General features: G+C 62.1%; 3 protein-coding genes across 9 annotated transcripts in view; 2 read left to right on the plus strand and 1 right to left on the minus strand.

Annotated features, from left to right (window-relative positions):
• SPEG (striated muscle enriched protein kinase) overlaps nt 1–9046 on the plus strand; it is a 38913-nt gene extending 29867 nt beyond the window's left edge. For all 5 annotated transcript variants that reach the window (XM_040069512.2, XM_040069513.2, XM_040069514.2 and 2 more), the window contains 17 exons: nt 85–257; nt 365–391; nt 706–858; nt 1066–1108; nt 1194–1262; nt 1395–3588; nt 3713–3865; nt 3941–4057; nt 4138–4305; nt 4560–4682; nt 4873–5037; nt 5205–5880; nt 5968–6207; nt 6277–6500; nt 6989–7064; nt 7319–7468; nt 7710–9046. In XM_040069512.2, coding sequence (XP_039925446.1) covers nt 85–257; nt 365–391; nt 706–858; nt 1066–1108; nt 1194–1262; nt 1395–3588; nt 3713–3865; nt 3941–4057; nt 4138–4305; nt 4560–4682; nt 4873–5037; nt 5205–5880; nt 5968–6207; nt 6277–6500; nt 6989–7064; nt 7319–7468; nt 7710–7917 — 4959 coding nt within the window. In that variant the 3' untranslated portion in view covers nt 7918–9046. The remainder of the gene's footprint in view (nt 1–84; nt 258–364; nt 392–705; nt 859–1065; nt 1109–1193; nt 1263–1394; nt 3589–3712; nt 3866–3940; nt 4058–4137; nt 4306–4559; nt 4683–4872; nt 5038–5204; nt 5881–5967; nt 6208–6276; nt 6501–6988; nt 7065–7318; nt 7469–7709) is intronic.
• A 930-nt stretch (nt 9047–9976) lies between these two features.
• Nucleotides 9977–14787, plus strand: GMPPA (GDP-mannose pyrophosphorylase A). 2 transcript variants are annotated; one of them, XM_040070362.1, is made up of 13 exons: nt 9977–10102; nt 10171–10268; nt 10364–10467; nt 10842–11034; nt 11202–11261; nt 11409–11539; nt 11676–11690; nt 12272–12406; nt 12606–12703; nt 12838–12884; nt 12982–13074; nt 13166–13334; nt 13424–14787. In XM_040070362.1, exons 1-13 carry the CDS (start codon nt 10060–10062, stop codon nt 13522–13524), a joined length of 1287 nt encoding a protein of 428 aa, XP_039926296.1. In that variant the 5' UTR covers nt 9977–10059; the 3' UTR covers nt 13525–14787. The 2 variants fall into 2 exon arrangements, with proteins under 2 accessions (XP_039926296.1, XP_039926297.1); XM_040070363.1 differs by lacking the exon at nt 11676–11690.
• A 683-nt stretch (nt 14788–15470) lies between these two features.
• LOC120755150 (rac GTPase-activating protein 1-like) lies at nt 15471–20400 on the minus strand. 2 transcript variants are annotated; one of them, XM_058421364.1, is made up of 16 exons: nt 20190–20400; nt 19864–20066; nt 19643–19779; nt 19352–19430; nt 19124–19177; nt 18423–18500; nt 17978–18098; nt 17576–17766; nt 17204–17365; nt 16960–17055; nt 16686–16755; nt 16503–16608; nt 16226–16358; nt 16049–16151; nt 15824–15941; nt 15471–15749 (listed from the first exon to the last, which is right to left on the minus strand). In XM_058421364.1, exons 1-16 carry the CDS (start codon nt 20272–20274, stop codon nt 15698–15700), a joined length of 1788 nt encoding a protein of 595 aa, XP_058277347.1. In that variant the 5' UTR covers nt 20275–20400; the 3' UTR covers nt 15471–15697. The 2 variants fall into 2 exon arrangements, with proteins under 2 accessions (XP_058277347.1, XP_039925720.1); XM_040069786.2 differs by having other exon boundaries at nt 16686–16887.
• Nucleotides 20401–21121: the final 721 nt, after the last annotated feature.

Raw genomic sequence — 21121 nt, forward strand, 5'->3', positions numbered from 1 at the left:
GGTCCTGCTGACAGGGAATATTTGTTCCCTGGGGAAAGCCCCTGCCTCCTGCCAAGCTCCCCTCTGCTCTGCACTGTCCTGTAGCCAGAAAACCTCCTGATGGCAGATTTGAGCAGCGAACAGATCCGGATCTGTGACTTCGGCAATGCGCAGGAGCTGACGTCTGAGGAGCCACAGTACTGCAAGTATGGCACCCCTGAGTTCGTGGGCCCTGAGATTGTCAACCAGACCCCTGTATCCAGCGTCACTGACATCTGGTAAGGGAGTGGCCCTTGGGTGGTAGGTGGGCTCCCTGCTATGCCAGGAGAGACTGGGCACCCTGGGGGGCTTGTGATGTGCAATAACTGTGCTCTCCTCTCTGCAGGCCTGTGGGGGTTATCGCATACCTCTGGTAAGTGCCCTGGTGTGTCTTCACAGGAGGGACACCCTTTCTACCCCCTCACCAGTTCCAGAGCTGAGGCTGTGACCATGCACATGACTCCTTACAGACTCAGCCTCCTTCCCAGCTGCTCCTACCGCTGGTCTCCTCATGGCTCCAGGGCTGAGGTCTGAGGTCCTGTCCTCAGTCCCCTGTACTTGCCATGCTGTTTCCCATGTCCCCATGACCCCAGAGATGGAGTCTGGGGTCCTGTCCTTAGTCCTCTGTATTTGCCATGCTGTCTTTCATGGTCCCGTGGCCCAGTGACAGTGTCTCCTCCTTGGCAGCCTGACAGGAATCTCCCCCTTTGTGGGGGAGAATGACAAGACAACGCTGATGAACATCCGCAACTACAATGTGGCCTTTGAGGAGAGGATGTTCCAGGGACTCACCCGGGAAGCCAAGGGCTTTGTCATCAAAGTGCTGGTCAATGACAAGCTGTGAGTACTGCAAGGTCCCCATCCCCTGCCCCTTCAGCATGAGCTTTTTGCTCAAGGGAGTGTGGGGACCCCCATGCATTGGAGTGCCCAAGGGCAAGGCTGGCTGCAATACTCTGCTGGGATGCACCACAGGCAGCCAGACTCTCCTTCCCTTTTTCCCCTGGCCATGAGCCTGGGTAGTTCTCACCCAATGGTGTCGGTTCACAGGAGACCCAATGCAGAACAGACCCTGGAGCATCCCTGGTTCAAGGTGAGCATGGGCTCAGACCCAATGCCAAGAAGTCCCTGAGCCTGCTGCAGGCTCCAAGGGACACTGTTGTTCCATCACCCCACAGACACTGGCCAAGGGGAAGGTCATCAGCACTGACCACCTCAAGCTCTTCATCTCCCGTCGGAAATGGCAGGTGAAGGCAGAGGCTGGGGAGGGAGGAGGCAGCTGGGATAGTGTTGGGCAGCATGGGGGCATCGATGTGTAATGGCAGGATGATGCCACGACACGCGCCTGGGCCTGATCCAGCCTTCCCTGCTGGCTGCAGCGCTCACAGATCAGCTACAAGTGCAACATGGTGCTGCGGCCGATCCCAGAGCTGCTAGAGGACACGTCCAACCACCTTTCCATCGCCGTGCCCCGGCACCTCAAGGAGTCACCAGCGCTGTCATCCTCCTCAGACTCAGACGACTTGGATGAGCTGCCCTTCATCCCCATGCCACACCAGGTGGAGTTCTCTGGCTCCCGCATGTCACTCAATGAGATCCCCACAGATGATGAAACCGTTGGGACATCTGAGGGGCTGCAGCCAGAGGGGGATACCTCGGCCATGGAGTGGCAGAGTCAGGGCACAGGAAAGCCCGGGGTGGCCCTAGGGAAGCGGCCAAGGGGTGCTGGGCTGCGGCGACCATGTGCAGAGATGGAGGCACCTGGCTCCTCCGATGAGGAAGCCCCCGAAGCCCAGAAGCGGCCAGAGTATCCTCGCAAAGCCATGAGGAAGGGTTCCAGCCTGGAGTCCCCAGGGAGCGCCCGTCGGGGAGAGCTGAAGAGAGGCGGCTCCGCTGACAGTGCCCTGCTGCTCCAACAGCTCCCAGGGACTGAGGAGGGGGCTGAGGCGGCCCGGGACCCCCGCCGGGCCCTGGCCAAGGCAGCCTCCATGGAGCTGCCAAGGCGGAAGGTGGTCTGGGGGGAGGACGATCATGCCCAGCGCCTGGAGCTGATGCGCCAGCGGCTGCTGCGGGGCAGCTCTGGGGACAGCAAGGTCAGTGGCCTGCGGGGCCCCCTCCTGGAGACCCTGGGGGTCAGCCCTGACAAGAAAGTCTCGCGGTCAGCCCGGCTGGAGGCACCAGCAGTGCCACGGCTGGTGCGGGCAGCCTCCAGTGAAGCCACCTCACCGCGCCTCCTCCCCACTGAGTGCCGGCTGCAGAAGAGCAGCTCCTTCAGCCATGGGGACGCCGAGCCTGTCGTCCGGCACAGACGTTCTGGCGCGCCCCTGGAGATCCCAGTGGCCTGCCTGGAGGCCCAACGGCTCAAGGAGTCCCCCTCTCTCTCTGCCCTCTCCGATGCTCGGCCCACAGTGCCATCAGACACCCCAAGCACACCAACACCCTCTCCGGTAGAGATCACTGTTCCCCAGGCCCCCCCCACAAAGGCTGCCTCAGGGAGGAGGCGCATCCCTGAGGAACGTGGCCCACCTGGGGCCAGCAAGGCTGCTACCACCACAGGGAAGAAGCCTACAGACAGGGGACAGGAAGAGAAGACACCCACCAAGGCTGCTGGAGCCAGTGGGGAGGGGGCTACCAGGACAGGAGCTCCCACCCCACCAAAGCCCACAACCCCTGTTCCCCAAACCCACATAAAGTCTTCCTATGCCAAGATGATGCAAGCCATGGGAGGCGTGCAAGGCGGGGAGCCAGCCATCGAGAAGCCCCCACCAACCACCAGCGAGCCCCCACCAAACATCAAGGAGACCCCAGCAGCCAGCCCTGCAAAGCCCCCTACACCAGCACCAGCATCAAAGAGGGAGGTGAAGCCCACCGGCTCCTCCAGCTCCCTGGTCATCCAGGACATCGATTCCGAGGAAGTCTTTGAGGCCAAGTTCAAGCGGGGCCGCGAATCATCCCTCACGCGGGGGCTGAAGCTCCTCACCCGCTCCCGCTCCGAGGACCGGCACCTGGCCGGCCCCCCAGTCTCCGACGAGGGCATCTACCGCCCTACACCAGCCGGCGTGCCCCTGGAGCTGCGCAGGGACCGGCCCACCGGGCTGGCAGCCAAGTCCAAGTCGGTGCAGGACCTGCACGAAGTGGAGAAGGATGGGGGCTTCTTCCGGAGGATGTCCATACTCCTCAAGCGGACCCCGCCCGCTGAGAGGAAGAAGAGCGTGGAGGAGGACGGAGGCAGTGAGACCCCATCTGGTGGGCGCCGCTTCTCCTGGAGCATGGCTCTGGCCAGCTCCAGGGAGCGGAGGGACTCAGAGAGCCTCAAGTCAGAGCCGGGGGGTGGTGGCGAGAGCGAGTCCCCGGCGGTGGCTGTGCGGAGGAAGATCAGTGCCACAATGGAGCGGGTCTCGGCGCGGCTACGCAGCGTCTCGGACGAACGGCCGGAGGGCGAGGGGCCCCGCCAACTCCGCCGCGCCAGCTCCGAGGGTGAGAGCCTGAGACCGGGGCCCGCCCCCGCGCCCGCCCCCTCCTCTGAGTCCCTGCGCTCCGAGGCCAGCACGGGCTCCTCTGCCTCTGCCAAAGGTGAGCCGTGGGACGGGATCCTGCGGGGCACTCCTGCTGGCAGCCCGTGGCCCAGTCGCTGCGGGCACGGCGGGCGTGGCCGCCATGGCCTGGCCCCGCTCTCACCTGCCCTGGGTGCCCACAGGTGGGGGTGACAGTCAGAAGAGGTCCCGCTGGGAGCGCTGGGGGCTCTCCCGGGGCAAGAAGGAGAAGATGGCTTCACAGCCCAGCATCCCCTCCAGCCTTCTGCGGGAGGAGGCACTCGCCGCCGGCCGGCCACACACACCCAGTGAATCGGGTAGGTGCAGCCCCAGGACGGGGCGGCGGGTGTGTATCCCCACCCCGGCCTAACCCGCCCCACTCTGCTTTCCAGATTTCCCCCCTGTTTTCCACATCAAACTGAAGGACCAGGTGCTGCTGGAGGGCGAGGCACTGACCCTCTGCTGCCTTCCTGCTGGCAGCCCAACCCCACGGATCCTCTGGATGAAAGGTGGGGGGCTGCCTACACTGCCTCAGTGGGTGGGCTCTGACAGGGCACCGCATCATCCCTCTCCTCTTCTCCCCCTACAGACAAGAGGTCCCTGCAGCCGGACAGTGGGCTGAACGTCGTCTCCTGCAAGGACGGCCGTCAGATGCTCACCATTGCCAAGGTCTCCAGGAAGGATGCAGGGCTGTACGAGTGTGCAGCCGCCAACATCCTGGGCACCGCCATCAGCTCCTGCACACTGGCTGTGGCACGTAAGGAGGCTGGGGGGACCTCAGGAGACAGGAAGGGCACAAGTTGGGCACGTGGCTGGGGACCAGCTGGTGCAGGTCACTTGGGTACTGCTCTCCACATCTGCAAGAGACTGGGTCTTCTGAAAGAGGACAGGCTGGTTTTGCATGAGCATTTCCAGCATCTCTGAACCCATGTGTTTTTATGCGCTCTCACTGCAGCAGCTCTGCTCTGCCCTTGGCTGGACACGCAGCCCTCTCTGTCTGTACCCTTGCAGGGCTCCCTGGGCGGCCAGGCACCCCGGAGATCCCCCAAAAGTACAAGAACACGGTGCTGGTGCTGTGGAAGCCTGCTGAGAGCAAAGCCCCCTGCACCTACACACTGGAGCGCAGACTGGATGGTATGTGGTGCTGCCTCCCATCCCCTTGGAGCCACAGCCAGGAATATGGGCTCACAGAGGGGATAAAAGCCTGGACAAAAGTGCCCAATGTCCTGGCTGTCCCTGTGGCTTGGCAGAATCAAGGACAGGGGACAGTGGGCTGCCCCTGTCCCTGGTCTGTCCTTGCCCTACCTTACTTCTGCTTTGGCAGGAGAGCATGAGTGGAAGATTGTCAGTACTGGTATCACTGACTGTTACTTCAACGTGACTGAGCTGCCTCCCGGTAGCACTGCCAAGTTTCGTGTGGCCTGTGTCAACAAGGCTGGGCAGGGACCCTACAGCAACCCCTCAGTAAAGGTGCATCTTGAGGCAGCAGGTGAGCAAGCCCTGTCCCATGGGTGTGGGGTGGCCATGATATCACCAGTGGGCTCTGGGGTGCTTTGGGGATCCTTGAATCCCACAGCATCTTCCCCCCAGGGCTTTGCAAAATTAGATGTTGCTTACAGTCCCCACCTGGCTGACACCTCCCTTTGCTCCCTGCAGATGTCCGAGCTGCCCCAGCCGCCAAGGATGTTGCTGTCCCCATTCCTGAGAAGGTGGCCTCCAGCCGGTCAACCCAGACACCTGAGGAGCAGGTGGAGCCGGTGGCTGCAGGGGCCCCTCCCACCACACCGCCACAAAAGCACAAGGGAGTGGTACAGAAGGCAGCCGGAGCAGAACAGGAGGGTGCCCCCACAGGGGTCCTTCCACCCCCTGCACCCCAGGAAGAGGGTGTGCCATCAGATCCTGAGCTTCCACCCAACATCACTGTCTACGTGCCCCCCGAGCTGATGTTCACCCCCCCTCGGACTGCTGCATCTCCTCATACAGACACCCCCACCCAGGGCTCCCCGGCACCCCCCACAGACACTTCCCCCCAGCCCCAGGCTCTGTCTCCTTCCAAGTCCCCCACCACTCCCTCAATGTCAACCACACCCAGCTCAGCCCCCACACCATCTCCCACCCCCAACACCACATCTGCACGGAAGATGCCTCCCTACATGGTAACCTCCTTCATCTCTATGCCCCCCACATCACCCCCTGCGCAGGAGCTCACCACCACTCCCCCATCCTCCAAGGAGCCCCCAGCTGCTGGTGGGGTCCCAGGGGCAAAAGACAGCACAGCACTGCGGCAGGGTGTCCCCCAGAAGCCATATACCTTCTTAGATGAGAAAGCAAGGTGAGTAGCAGTGGGACAAGATGCTCTGTCAGGGGTGTTCTTGTAGCACCCCATGCCAGGGATGCTGAATCCTGTCCTATGCTGCAGAGGCCGTTTCGGGGTGATCCGGCTGTGCAAGGAGAATGCCACAGGGAAGCACTTCATGGCCAAGATTGTGCCCTATGAGGCGGAGCGGAAGCAGAGCGTGCTGCAGGAGTATGAGATCCTCAAGGCGCTGCACCATGAGCGCATCATGGCCCTGCATGAGGCGTACATCACACCCCGCTACCTGGTGCTCATCTGCGAGAACTGTGCTGGCAAGGAGATCCTCTACAGCATCGTGGACAGGTACAGGGCACAGGGCCACCGGGGACAGTTGGTGGTATGGGGCTACCTGCTGATGCCACTTGCCCCTAGGTTTCGCTACTCGGAGGATGATGTGGTGAGCTACGTACTGCAGCTCCTGCAGGGCCTTGAGTACCTGCATGGCCGCCGCATTGTACATCTTGACATCAAGCCAGACAACGTCATCGTCTCAGGCACAAATGCCCTCAAGATCATTGATTTTGGCAGTGCCCAGACCTACAACCCCCTTGTGCTGCGGCAGCTGGGGCGGCGTGCTGGCACCCTGGAGTACATGTGTGAGTGGGGCAGCAGGAGTGCAGTGGCATGGGGAAGTGGGCAGGGACAGAACTGGGATGTGCTTATTCACAAAGGTGTGCATGTATGCCTGTGCTCTGGGGGATTTGGGAACGGGGAGGAACTCTGTCCTTGGGGAAACTGGGAGGCTTTTGGGGTGCTGGGGCTGGGTGTCTGCGAATTTCTGTAGCATCGCTGGGGTCAGTGGGAGGGTCTGTGTGCTGTGGGGCAATTGGGGTATCTTTGGAGGCTGGCTGGGCTCTGTCAGAATGCTGCAGTGTCAGGGAGGAGTGTTGGAGGGTGCAGTAGTGGAGTGCTGTGGCTGCTTGGCTGCTATGGGTGTTGGGAATGCGGTGGGTATTGGGGGTCCTGGGGATCTGGGACTTCTCTAGATGCTGGGGATACTGGGGATGCTGAGTGTGCTGGGGCTGCTGCAGATGCTGGGGCTGGTGTCTCTGTGTATATGACAGACCTGCTCCCCTGCCCACAGCGCCAGAGGTGGTGAAGGGGGACCCGGTGGGCTCCGCAGCAGATGTCTGGGGCGTTGGCGTCCTCACCTACATCATGTAAGAGAAAGGGTCAGGGGGATGAGAACCTTGAGGTGTAGTCAGCCCCACTCAGGGCTCGGTGCCATGGAGGACCCAAGCTGACAGTGGGCTGAGGGATGCTGTAGCCTGGCAGACCCTTCCCAGCTGGACATGGGGAGATGAAGACACCCTGGGCAGCTGTGGCTTTTCAAACCAGGCATGGGGGGAAGGGGGACAGCAAGTACCCTCCCACCACTGTCCCTTCAGCCCATCCACCCCTTCCACCACCACAGGCTCAGCGGGCGGTCGCCATTCTTTGAACTGGACCCCATTGAGACAGAGAACCGCATCCTGGCAGGGCGCTTTGATGCCTTCAAGCTGTACCCCAACGTCTCGCAGACTGCCGCCCTCTTCATCCGCAAGGTCCTCACTGTCCATCCCTGGTGAGTGCCCAGCCCAGCCAGGGAGGACACATGGCCCCAGATTGTGCCTGTGATTGAGCCAGCTCCCTGCCACATGGGACCCCTCCAGATATCATCAGCGGGAGCCTGGAGTCCATCACTGCTCTTGGAGAGGGCTGGGACCCCCTGGGTCTTGCAGGGCAGTGGGGATGGCTGGGTTTGGGGGGTGGAGCAGCAATGGGCACCCCCAGCAGTCCCTGATGCAGAGCTGGCTCTGCCCCAGGAGCCGCCCCACGGTGAAGGACTGCTTCGCCAATGCCTGGCTCCAGGATGCCTACCTGATGAAGCTGCGCCGCCAGACCCTGACTTTCACCACCAACCGCCTCAAGGAATTCCTGGTGGATCACCAGAGGCGCCGCGGCGAGGCCGTCACAAAGCACAAGGTCTTACTCCGCTCCTACCAGGGCGGCCAGCCACCAGGGCCACAGTAACTGGCGCCTTGGCCACGGCCATGAGGGGCCGGGGAGCCAGAGGAACATTCCACGGGCCGCGGTAGGGGGCGGCTGAGGAGGAGCCGGGACGCGCGAGGATGAGTCCATGGACCTCGTGTGCTGCTGTCAGGGATGACGGTGGCCAGCAGCATCGTTTTGGCAGCACCGATGAAGAGGACGTGCTGCCGCAGCCAGACCAGCAGTGGGGTCTGGCAGTGGGAGGGTGGTGGGAAGCCTTACTGCAAGGAACAGAGAATGTGGCAGAGGGTCGGGAGAAGGATGGGATGCAGACAGAGGGTCAAAGGAAGCCCCAGATGGGAGGGGAAGATCTGCCAGTTTGCCAGCCAGCCCTGGCCACATGGGTCCCATCAGCCGTGTGCCTTACACTGCAGCCTGCAGCTGCCCCTGGCCACGGTGTGGCAGTCCTTGTGCTCCCCCTGGTTTGCACACCAGCACCAGAAGACTGAGGTTGCTCCAGTGGTTCCTACAGAGAGAGGGCTTGCTCACAATCCCCTGCCAGCCAGCACAGCCCCAGTCCTTACAGCTGGGAGGGGGGCTGCCAACCCCCCACCTTCCGCTCCTCCCAGCCCTGGTCCTGGCAAGTGGGTTTGTGGCTCCAGGACCGATGCCGGTGCCTTTCCTGGGGTTGTCGGCTGCACCCCGTGCCAGGGTGGGGGACTGGCAGGCACCCCTTCTTAGCAGGGGGGCACCCAGGTGCCATGCACACCTCCTGTGTCTGCTCAGGCCCATGCTGCTCGTGCTCTGCCCACCCAGCTCCGGACCTTGCCCTGTACCCCACTACCAGCCTGCTCGCCTCTCTCAGACCCTTCACACCTTCCACCTGACCCCGAGGTGCCTTGCCCTGTCCTGTGTCCCGTCCTCAGCCCTCCCCGGCTGGTGGCACAATGCGGGGTGCCCTGAGCGGGGGGACAGGAGCAGCGGCTGGGCACTCACCTTCCTCATGCTGCTGTAGTGATAGGGCTTTATTTATTGACTTTGGGGAGAAGGCGTCTGCTCATTCCGGTCCCCATTCCTGTCCCCTCCTCTCTGCCGGGCTCTGGAGTTGCCAATGTCCCCTTGGTTTGGAGCAAGCAACATGCCAGAGCAGCAATAAAGACCCTGAGCAGCCCCTCCAGTTTCAGTGCCTTGCTGGGAGGGGATTGTGTGAGTGTGAAGTGCAGCTCCTGGTATCTCGGGAGGGTCTTTGCCCCAAAACCTAGGGACCCAAGTCCAGAAAGTATTCCATGTGATGCTGGGCTTCCATGTTGGAAACCTGGTGAAAAAGTCCGAGAAGCTGTGAAGCACTGGGGCGAGCGCAACAGGGCTGATTCACATGGCCTTGGCGTCATGGAGTGAAAACATGGAGTGCCAAAGGGCCCCATGGTGGCTGGCACAGCGGTACAGCAGGGCAGGGCTCCTGCTGCGGGCACGGAAGGTGCCGGTGAGGGACTCGATGACTGGCTATAAATATCCGCTACCCATATGAGGCCGGGCCGCGCCGGCAGGGACTGCTCCGGTTACAGCCCGCTGGCCCCCCCAGCCCCTCGGTGCCGTGCCCGCCGCTGTGGGCAGTGGCACACGCGTACAGCCTGGTGCCTGCGGGCTGTCACACGCTTCCCTACGTGCACACACGTGGTTACGGACCCGTGCCTGTCGCACGCCCGTGTGTCCAAGGGCGTGTCGGAGCCCGTGGCGTCCCCGCACGGCGCTCCCAAGCGCTGGGGCACACACACAGCCACAGCCGCCCCCCTGCACGCTCACGCTGCCCTGCGCAGACCCGCACGGCCGCGGCCGCTGCCCGCACAGCCGAATGGACAGTGGCACACACGAATGGACAATGGTGGCACCTCCGCGCTGACCATCGCCTCCCTCAGGCCACAGCCGCTGCCCGCACACCCGAACGGACAGCGGCACCTCCGCGCTGACCATCGCCCCCCTCACGGCCTCCCCCGCAGGACGCGGGGCCTCAGGCGCCCGCGGGCGCCCCCCGGCGGCGGGCGGGCGGCGGCGGGCGCGGCGCGGCGCTGACGTGTCACAGCCACGTGCGCGGAAGCGGCGGCGGGGCCGGGCCGCGGTGCGGGGCTCGGCTGCGGAGCCGGGGCTCGGGTGGAAACCGCCGGAGCGGAGCCGAGCCGAACCGCGATGCCGCTCAAGGCCGTCATCCTCATCGGGGGCCCGCAGAAGGGTAAGTGCGCCGGGATCGCGGGGTGTCCCGCCGGCGCGGTGCCCTGCCGACCCCGCTGTGCTCCACAGGGACCCGGTTCCGGCCGCTGTCCTTCGAGGTGCCGAAGCCGCTCTTCCCTGTGGCCGGAGTGCCCATGGTGCAGCACCACATCGAGGCCTGCGCCAAGGTACGGGAGGCCGGGGAGCTGGGGCCGTGGAGCCAAGGGAGAAGTGCCATTCCTCTCTGATCCCTTCCTCCCTCCCTCCCTCCCTCCCTCCCCAGGTTCCCGGTATGAAGGAGATCCTGCTGATGGGTTTCTACCAGCCCAACGAGGCCCTCAGCCGCTTTCTCGTGTCGGCGCAGCAGGAGTTCAAGGTTCCCATCAGGTGGGCAGGATTCTCTCACCCCTGGGGCACACACAGCGGCACAGCCTGGCTCTGCCCCTCACCTACTGTCCCAGTCTGGCAGCCCCCAGTCAGCTCTGTGGCACTGGGCAAGTGGGCTCTGTCCCACCGTGGGTGGTTCCCCATTATTTCTGCCACCTTTCCTTTGCCTTGGGTCCTGCCCTGGATGGTTCCTGCTCCAGAGATGCCTCTCTAGCACAGCTCTAAGCTGCCACAGCCTCCTGTGCAATGCCTGCATGAAACCCATCACTGAGTGGCAGGATTATGCCTCTCCAGTCCTTCCCAACCCTACTGCTGGTTGGTGCTATTAGACACCTGCTTCCCTAAGCCCTCCCTTTTTCCTGCTTGGCTTGTAGGTATCTTCAGGAGTACGCAGCCCTGGGCACGGGTGGTGGCATCTATCACTTCCGAGACCAGATTCTGTCAGGTGGTGCTGAGGCCTTCTTTGTCCTCAACGCAGACGTGTGCTCAGAGTTCCCCTTACAGGAGATGCTGGAGTTTCGGCAGCAGCATGGGGACATGCACAGCTTTGTCATTCTGGGTACCACAGTGAGTGGCAGTGCTGGGGAGTAGAAGAGCTGCAGTGCTCTGCCATGGGCTTAGAAGCCAGCAGCTCCTGTGGGGGGTGGGTCCCAGATTGTGAGGTCCGTGTTTCATCTGCTCTGCCTCTTTGTGCCTGCTGCTCCACCATTGCTAACATTGTCCTTTTTTCTTAGGCCAACAGGACTCAGGCACTGAATTATGGCTGTATCGTGGCAAATGCGGACACACAAGAGGTACTGGAGGGCTTTGGGGAGTCAAACAGTGTGGGTGGCAAGTGCTGTGTTGCCTGCGTGGGTCTGTTGTCCCAGTGTGCCACAGAGGGTGTGGTGCTGGGTGGAGGGGCTGCACCCTGGCATTCACGTCTCGTCCCTCGCCTCCAGGTTCAGCACTACGTGGAGAAGCCCAGCACGTTTGTCAGTGAGATCATTAACTGTGGCATCTACCTCTTCACACCTGCCATCTTCCAGCACATTGGCGAGGTGTTCCAGAGGAACCAACAGGAGCTAGCACTGTGAGTGCCTCACTCTGCTCTGCGTCCCTCCCACCCCCCTGCTTCCCAGGGCTGCAGCAGCACGCTCATCCTCCATTCTTTCTCTATCTTTTCTCCTCCTCTGCCATCACTCACTTGTTTCCTGGTCCTGCACCAGCTGTCCTTACCTTGGGTAAGTCTCCCTCTGTGCCTTCACTTGCTGCTCTCTGGGCTGGATTGATCCTAGTGGTAATGCATGCTTTCCCTCCCTTCTCCAGGCTGCTGTTTGCTCTGCTCTGCTCCTGGTCAGCTTGAGACTTTCCCTTTCCCTTCCTCTCTTCCCACCCCATACTCATTCAGCTCTGGACAAGAGGCTGAGCAAGCCTTTCACCTGGGAATGCTCTCCTCCCCTCTCCAGCTCTTTGCACCAGCCAGCCTGTCACCTCACATCTCTGCCACCACCCAAGCTAAAATCCAGCTGTGCAGGCTCTGGCCTGGGGACAGGATCATACACCCACCTGGACTAGGTGGGGCTCTTGCACCATCAGCTTCTGTCTCAGAGCTTATCTTGGCTGTCCCTGTGCTGCTCTGGGGCTCAGTGGGGCTGTCCCAACCTAGCCTGACAGCTGGCACTGTCCCCACTTTCGGGGAGAAGTGCATGGCTAGGTAGGAATCTGGGATTGTCAATCCCTGAATTTGGGGAGGGTAGGTCTGCTGGGGTCTTCAGCTGAGGCCATGACTGGGGTGGGTGTCTAACAGGAGTCTTGCTTGCAGAGAGGAAAGCTCCAATGGCTGGCAGCGTGCAGAAGTGATCCGGCTAGAGCAGGATGTTTTCACGGCCCTGGCTGGAAGTGGCAAACTCTATGTCTACAAGACTGATGGCTTCTGGAGCCAAATCAAGTCAGCTGGGTAAGTGCTGGAGCTAGAGTTGGTGTAGCAGGAACATCAAGTGATCTGTACCAGGGATGGGAGTGATCTGTACCACGGCTGGGAGTGGAGGGTGCTCAGGCAGAGCCCTGGGGGTGAGTGGGCAGTGCTGATTTTGGATCCTCCTCTGCCCTGGTAGTGCCAGAGTGACAATAACAATCTTCTGCTTTTCCTCCTCCAGCTCTGCTATCTATGCCAGCCGCCTTTACCTGAACCAGTACAGCAAAAGCCACCCAGAGAGACTGGCCCAGAACAAACCCGGAGGCCCTGTCATTCGAGGTACCGTTCTGACACCCTATTGCTTTTGGGGCCACCTAGGGAGGCAGTGGGACCCACGAGTGGGGCCTCCCATTATCTGAGAGGCAGGTGCTCCTGTGAGTGGCCTCCCCTGAATCCACTGCCTGGTGTTGCAGGGAACGTGTACATCCACCCGACAGCCTCCATCGACAGCACTGCAGTGGTGAGTGCAGGCTGGGGGGGACCTGGGGCAGAGACACGCTCAGGGGTGCTGAGGGCATCACTGTCCTTGTCCTCATCACCTCCCTCTGTCCTCACAGCTGGGCCCCAACGTCTCTATTGGGGAGGGTGTGACAGTGGGCGCTGGTGTCCGTGTGCGAGAGTCCATCGTCCTGCACGGCGCCTCGCTCCACGTAAGTAGGATTTGCCTGAGGGAGTAGGTGTCGACCCCCACCCCTTGCAGGGAGGCATCAGCACCCTGCATTCCCCTCTCCTTTCCCCCAGGACCACACCTGTGTCCTCAATACCATTGTGGGCTGGGACAGCACGATTGGGCGCTGGGCCCGGGTTGAAGGGACGCCCAGCGACCCCAACCCCAACGATCCCTATGCCAAGATCGACAGCGAGACCCTTTTCCGGGACGGGCGCCTCACACCCTCCATCACAATCCTGGGTACGTCTTTGCTGCATGGAATCACCCTGGCCCTGCTCACCGGGGCAGCTTCTCCCCTTCCAGCTAAACCCTTTTCATTCTCCCCCCAGGCTGCAGTGTCACCATTCCTGCTGAGGTTGTTATTCTCAACTCCATTGTCCTTCCTCACAAGGAGCTGAGCCGAAGTTACAAAAACCAGATTATCCTGTGAGTCACAGGCAGCACCAGCCACCTGCTCCCTGCTGTGCCCCACAACAAGAGCCTGCACTGAAGCCTCACATCCTGGGAGGTTCTCAGCACCCTCAGAGGGGTAGGTGCAGGCCAGGAGCCCTGCAAGTGCCTGACTACTGCTCCAGAGAGACATTAAAGCTGATGAGCATCAGCCTTGCATGCTGCTTCTCTTGCAGCCCAGGGACCAGGGTGAAGGCTTTGGGGACAGTATGTGGCCCTGGTACCAGCCTGTGTGGGTACCCTGCAGGGGGCACTTCCTACCTGCAGTGTCTTGGGTTCAACTTTGTGTGTTTCTCCACCAACGGGCACTACCAGCACCATCTTGCCACTCCTCACCAGGCTCTCCCTGCACCCTTTGCTGTCTGCGACTCCCTGGAAGATCTTGGCCCATCTCCAAGACCTGGGAGCTTTGAATGTGCGTGTCATATGTAGGCAGCTCACCCCACAGTAGATTGAGGCTCTTGATTTCAGCATGATTGCAACAGCCTGAGCTGGGCTCCTGCCTACTGCTGGGAAAACAGCAGTGCCAGGCTGTCCTAAGGGCACTGGCACACACACGAGGGCTGGGTCAGACTAGTGGCCTGCTGGCCCTGGAGGGAGCTGCAAGAACACCCCTTCTTCCAGTAGCACCTCTGCCCCCTGGGCTCAGTGTGAGCCAGGAGAGCTGCCAGCCCTACCACGCCTGCTCCTATCAGGTTGAGACCTGTGCCTGCTGCCTAGGCAGGGCTCAGAATGAGGGCAGCAAGCCCCTGCTACCCTGGTGGGCCAACAGCCTCCTTCACACCGGCATGGCTGGAGCTTTGGGTGGGCTCACTGAATATCTGCCCGTCACCAGCCACATCCACTGGGCACCAGAGCAAGCAACTTACGTGTGTGCAAGTGGTAGAGATTTAGCACCTCATTTTGCCTCAAAAACTGGGTTTTATAGAGGGCAGTTTCCTCCTAAGCCTGGCTTAGATTGTCTACAGTAAGTAATGCTGCCCTTTATCCTCTTTTTTCCCTGATTTTGAACTCTGTGCTAAAGCCCTGCACTCCACCAAGGGGCCCATCACACCTCTCATTTTGAGCAAGGCACTGTTTTAGGTATTCTCCATCCATCCAGTACTATCCCAGTTTGATGGATTTGGAGTAAATCCTTGCTCCCAGCCCTGTGCCTTCCTGTGCCAGTTCTCCTGTGGTCCTGGGCAGGGATTAGCTGTTCCCTAGCTTTAAGCACATTAAACTCCTTCAGTTTTGCCTCTGCCTTGGATGTGTTAATTTCCTTGCCCCCTGGTGTACACTCCTGCACTGGGGAAAACTGAGCCAAAGTACTTGCTTTCAGGATTGCACATGAATTTTCTCTTGTGTGCCCTGCCTGGACTGACTTTTAGTAGGGACAAAGGTTTATTGGCTGCTTGATGTGACACGGGGGCAGTTCTTATCCCTGTTGTGTAATGTCTCTTTTCCCTAAACACCCTCTGCACTGGTTGCCCCTTCTGCAAAGTTATCTGGGGGACAAGTCCATCCTAGGACATTGCTCCATTACAGCATAACCCTGTTTCCCCCACTTGGAGGGAAAGCTGTACATCACGGCCCTGCTTAGGTTCTGTGCACCGCTAGCACTGCCTGGGCTGGAGGGGAGGAAGGAGTTAAAGAGGCCTCCACTGGGGTGCGGAAGTCTGGAAACACTTTAAGGTTGTCCTGCCCTGAGCAGCAACAGCTCCAATTACTTGAGGCCAATATCTGGGCTCAAAGAGGGGCCTCCCGCATCCGGGGCTCCACAGCACAGAACAGGGCTTCAGCTCGGGTGCGAAGGGGCTCTGCCTGCCCTACCAAAGCAGAGGTTCTGCGGAGCATTGCTCAGCTCTTGCCCGCTGCCCAGCCAGGCTCCAGTGAGCCCCAACCCCTGGCAGCAGCAGGGCACGACAGACAGCAGCCACGGTCAGGTGTGTTTTGCGGCAAACATTTAATACAAATCTAATTCCAAGTACAGCACTAGGGTAGTGTCCCTGCCACCACAGCTGGACAGAGCCAGCTCTGCTCCCCAGGCCCCCAGGGAAGCAGAGCAGAGCTTTGAGCTCGGCACTGTCACCCCACAGACAGCTGCCTAGTCCCGCAGTCTTTGCTCCTCCTCCAGTGCCAGCTCCGTGTCCCGAGGGAGCCACCGCTGCAGGCTACACAGGAGAAGGGAAAAAGCGGCCCACCTTCCTCGGGGCTGGCCCCTGCCTGCGTGGGGAGAGATGAGTCAGGGGTACAAAGCAAGCTCCCCTGGGCTCCCACCCACGCCCAGCAACACTCACGGGGGCCGGGCGGCCGTGCCCACGCAGCTCCGCAGGGTGCTGGGGAGGCAGCAGGTACCGGCAGGGCTCAGCTGGCCCGGCTTGAGCTCCGGAGAGGCAACGGGCTGGAAGAACGGTTCTGTAGGACAGAGTGGGGACAGCTGTCTCACCCAGCCATGCACAACCAGGACCCTTCAAGGAAGCCAAAGGCCAGGGTGGGGGGGGCACTGGGGCTCCTGTGCTCACCACATTCACGTCTCGGGGCTGGCATCGGCACCAGGTTCTCCTGCTCTGTCTCCACAAAGCCTCTCCAGAAGTCGGGTGGCAGCGAAAGGAGATGAGCCACCACCTGAGCAGGGAGAGGCATAGGATGGGGACACTGGCAGTGCCCAGGGTACACCCCACACCTCAGGGACCCCTCACCTTGCACTGCCGAGGTGTGTCCTCCATGATGGCGAGCGGTGTGGGGTTGGCTGAGCTGTGTCCCACCAGCGTAGGGCCAAACACACGGGACAGGTTGAGCACATCCATCTTGCAGTCAGGGCTGTGCGACACCCTGCAAGGGGGGCAGAGGGCATGAGAATGCTGCCCAGCCCAGAGGCTCCTCATCCGCAGCTTCCCTGCTCTAGGGCATGAAGCCTGGGTGAAGGGCAGAGAGCCAGGAGATGGGGACAGACCTGTGCCAGGATGAGCCACTCACCTGAGCAGGTGCAGCATGAGGAAAGCCAGGGTATCCCTGTTGGCTGGGGGCAGCTTGCTCACCACATGGCGTAGGGCTGTGTCCCTGGCAGCATCATCGGGGATGTCTGTGACAGCACCGGGGAGCAGTGTTAGGGGAGAAGCAGCCCCTTCCCCCTCCCTCACCTTGGGACTCCCTGCTCACCAGCAGCCCTCAGGAAGGCAGGGTGGAGGCTGAAGGTGACCAGTGGTTCCTTGAGCCCCCGCAGAAAGTCCTTGAGCACCCCACACACCACATGGATGTCAGCCACGCTGCTGAGGGCAGGCAACGCGCCCCCAGCCCGAAGCAGCTTCCGCTTCCACTCCCGCACCAGCTGCTCCGCACCTGGCACCCGGTACAGCCCTGTCTGGGGCACAGGGAAAGGGGCTCAGCCCCATGGGAACCACAGCATTGCCACCTTCACCATCCTGGCCCCTACCTCTGCCAAGCCTCGTGTCTCCACCTCGGTCACGCACTGCACCACCAGTGTGGGCACCAAGGGTGGCGTGGAGGGCGCAAAGTCAGCCAGCACACCCTGGGGAGAACAATGCCAACCTGTGCCATGCTCACCGCCCAGCCCTGCAGCCAGGGCGGGCAGAGGCCCAGCATCCTAGGGCCGGTAGCCCTGAAACCTCGTGGGAACATGGAGAGGCCGCCCCCCAGCACTGCTGTGCCCCCCTCACCTCACGGGGCCAGGCGTGGTGGTGAGGCCTGGGAGTGCAGAGGCTGGGGCACTGCTCCCGGCACTTGGTGTGTAGCAGCAGCTGGCACTGACAGCACTTGATGGCAGTCTTCCCAAAGCGGATGCGGGAACCACAGACACAACACAGCTCAGGACGGATCACCTGTAGAGGGGGAACAGGATCAGGGCCCCCGCTTCTTGCAGATACCCAGTACCACCCTTTTATCTTCTCCCAGCCAGGTCCCACTGTCTCCATCCATTCCCCTTGCAGGCAGAGCTAAGGGGTTGGGGAATGAAGGACAGCCTTGCTCCTGACCCCATAACTCTCTCACCTGCCCACCACCCCAGAGGAGAGAGAGGCTGGGTCACGCACCGTTTTGGAGGTGAACTTGTGCTGGACTGGTGGGAAACTCTGTGGAGTTGAGGGGAAGGGGGCTGGTGCTGGCTGTCCCACTGAGCTGCCCTCAGTGTGGCTCTCCTGCCCTGTAGCATGGCAGCCCTGATCTTCACTGGTGCCCCACACTGTGGTCAGCTCTGCAGACGGAGGAGGCAGCGGAGGAAGACCTGAAAGGCAAGCCACTCCATCTCCCACCTAGGATTTGGGGAGGCTTCCCACCTCCCAGGGAGTTCTCTGCATGAGACAGTGGCATTTGGCATTCCAGAGGGCCCCAATACCTCCACCTCCCCAACAGATCCCCTCTCTCCCCTGTGACAGCAGCACCTTGAGGCTGGTCCCATACCACCCATCAAGCCCCTTCTCAGCCCTTCCTGTGACCTGCACGTGTGGAGGCACGGTGTCCCTGGCGAGAGCGGCGTCGAGGCACCAGAACAGCAGGCACAAGATTATCAGCAGGGCCTGGGACCTCAGCAGGAGGGGGCATAGAGGGGACACTCATCTGTCAAAATGGGAGACCAATAAGATACGTGACTGCAGCTCCACAGTTCTCCAGTATCTCCCACACGATCTCTGGTCCACCTGACCCGCATCCCTGTGGTCCTGCACAGCCAGGGATGCTGCCACCATGGTACAGGGGGGGATGCAGGCTTCAGGTCCTCTGGGACCAAGGTGATACAGGCTAAAGGACACAGGCACCCAGAGGAGACAGCTGAGCACTGTCCCCACAGCATCCACAGGACTGAGGGCTGCAGCATTGCCTTCTGGCACTGGGAAAGCCCATGCTCCCCATCCCTGCCCAGGGCACGCTGGGGTCTCTACTCACAGCATTATAAGGTACCACAGAAGAACGGTGCCGCTTTGCCATCACCACGGGGCCAACCTGAGGGGCCAGGGACACACGCTGGAAACAGAAGATAGCATGAAGAGCAGGCAGAGATCTCCCCTCACTGACTTTTCCCCACACTCCAGAGTACCCAAGCCAAGTGACCTCAGCCCAGCAAAAAGTCCCAGTCTCACCCTAGTCCCTCAGCACTGCCTGCCCCACACCAGGCATCATGGGGACCCAGGCTTCCCCACTGGGTCAGAGCCAGCCCCGGGGCTGGGGGAAGCCAGGTCAGGCCTGCAATGCAGAGGTGTGAGTAGAGCGGGGTGCGGGATGCCCACATATGGCGATGAATTATTGAGGAGCCCAGCTGGGCCACGGTGGAGCATAATGGAGTTTCTATTGATCGCGGGAGGTTTGCCGAGAGACGATGCTCCCAGCCCAGCATCAATAAATTAAATTCCCTGCCAGGCTCCTTGCAGCCTCCTGTGCTAGGATGGAGAAGTATCTGGGTGTCCTCACCTTCATGGCACAGGGAGAACATCCCAGCCTAGGATGCACACTGGGACCTTGGTGGGCAGAGGGACCCAAAGGGCACATTGAAGGAGTGTGATCAGTTGGGGGATCCTCACCCACACAGGGACACAGGGGCACCTCAACACCAGCCCCCAAAACTGCCACATCCCAGCATTTCCTCATACCTGTCTGTCTGGAACTTTGCGCTTCAGGGTCCGCACCACTGTCATATCCACATCCTGAAAGGCAGCAGGGAGTCTGAGGCTGCATCAGGCCAGGGATATCCCTAGCTCTGATAGCAGCCCACCTCTAACCATGGGCATACAAAGGGGCCGTGCCACTGCAGAAGTGGGGCAAAACTAGCCCCTCGCTATCGGGGTGAACCCTGAGACTCACAGCCGAACACTTCCTACCACGTCATCCTCAGTGCGGTCATAGCTGATATCCGAGTGGGACAGGAGGGACTGGCACGACTCGTCCACTGCAGATGACCTGCAGGATGAGCTCAGCTGGAGCAATTCCCCCCTCAGCCAGCACCTACTTGTGCAGATCCTCCCAGGAGCCCACAGCTGATGCCTCTCCAGAGCCCAAGCACCGCTTGCCCAGCCAGCCCCTCAAGCCCAAGCAGTGATGAGGGGGAGAGGGGCACAGCCGACCCCAGGGCTGCCCGAGGGGTTGGGGCAAAGACTGCCGTCCCTGCTCACCTCCTGATGGGTGCCAAGGCTGCCCCAAGGCGCCGGCCAGCCAGGGCACTGAGAACAGAGCACTGCTCCCTGCTCAGTGCCTCGTTGCCCCATGGTTCCCGCATCAGCAGCTCAAGGACCAGCTGAAGTTTACGCTCCTGCAAGTGAAAGAGGCAGGAGTTGAGCACGCTGAGGGCCCCGCAGCCGGCCCCGCAGGGCACCCCTGCAGCCAGCCCCCTGACCTGCTTCTCCAGCTCAGCCTCTGCCCGGTGCCGCTTCTTCATCTCCACCTCCACCTGGTTTCGGGCGTGCTTGAGCTTCACCTCCAGCGCTGCCCGCTCGGCCTCCACACGGGCAAGCTGCTCGCGGGCACGGTGCCCGTCCTGCTCCAGCCGGCAGCATCTCTGGCGCGTCGCCTCAAAGCACCGAGCGATCCGGATGTAGTCTGGGGACAACAGCAGCGGGTGGTCAGCCGGGACGGGGGGCAGCCCCCAGCTCCCCCAGACCACACCGGCGGCAGAGACGAGGGTGCCGGTGCGCCCCGGGCCGAAGGGTTACACACACTCACCTTCCTCCACGCTGCCGCCGAGCTCCAGAAGCTGAAGCCCCTGCTCCAGTCGGGCCAGGAGCCGCCCGCAACGCTGCCGCAGCATCCCGCCGCCCGGGACGGGACGGGGACGGGCCCCCGCAGCCAGGCACCCCCTTCCCACGTATCCACCCGCAGCTCCTGCCCCACGCTTTCCTCCGACCTCCAGGATGCCTCCCTGGGGCCCCGAGACGGCGCAGGCTCGGGGACGAGGGGCCCTCCCGGCCGGCCTATGTGGGCCGGGGGCCGGGGTGGAGCCCGTCCCGGCCCCGCCTCCGCCTCTCTCCCCGCCGGGGTCCCACCCGGCGCCCCGGCGGCTGCCGGCGCTGCGGAGCGTTCCCGAGATCTTAGGGCGAGGGATGGCCCGGGGTGCGGGTGGCAGCACTGGCCGCAGGGTTGCGGAGCAGGGCGAGGACTGCCTTCGGGCGCGGGGGATGCCCCGGCACGGGGTGTACCTGATGAGGGCACTTAACGGGCGCAGGGGCAGTGGGTGCGGGGTGCTCGGGGCGTGCCGGGGCATCGGGGGGACCACCGGGCGTGGGAGCGCTGGGGATGCGGGGGTGCTGGAGAGGGCACCGCTTTCCCACGCCCGCATCCCGGGAACGGCGCGGGTGGGGCCGGAGGAGCCGCTGTCCTTGTCCGCCGTCCCCCCGCGCTGTGTCCCGCACGCCGAGCGGCAGGCGGGGGCGGCGGGGATCCCCCGCACCGGCTCTCCCGGCCTGGTCCGTGTCCTCCAGATGGAGCCACCTCCCCGCCGCAAAGCCCCGTCGCTGCCCGCGTTACCTGTACTCTGCCCCCGGGTCCTTTGCCCGGGGTGTCCCGAGGGCTGCCCCCGGCACCGTGCCCCCTCCCTGTCGGGGCCCCCCGGCCCTGGGGGCCCTGCTTTCTCTCGGGAGGGTCCGGGCAGGGTGCGG

Source organism: Hirundo rustica, chromosome 7 (genome assembly GCF_015227805.2).
Source record: "Hirundo rustica isolate bHirRus1 chromosome 7, bHirRus1.pri.v3, whole genome shotgun sequence".
Classification (NCBI taxonomy): Eukaryota; Metazoa; Chordata; class Aves; order Passeriformes; family Hirundinidae; genus Hirundo; species Hirundo rustica.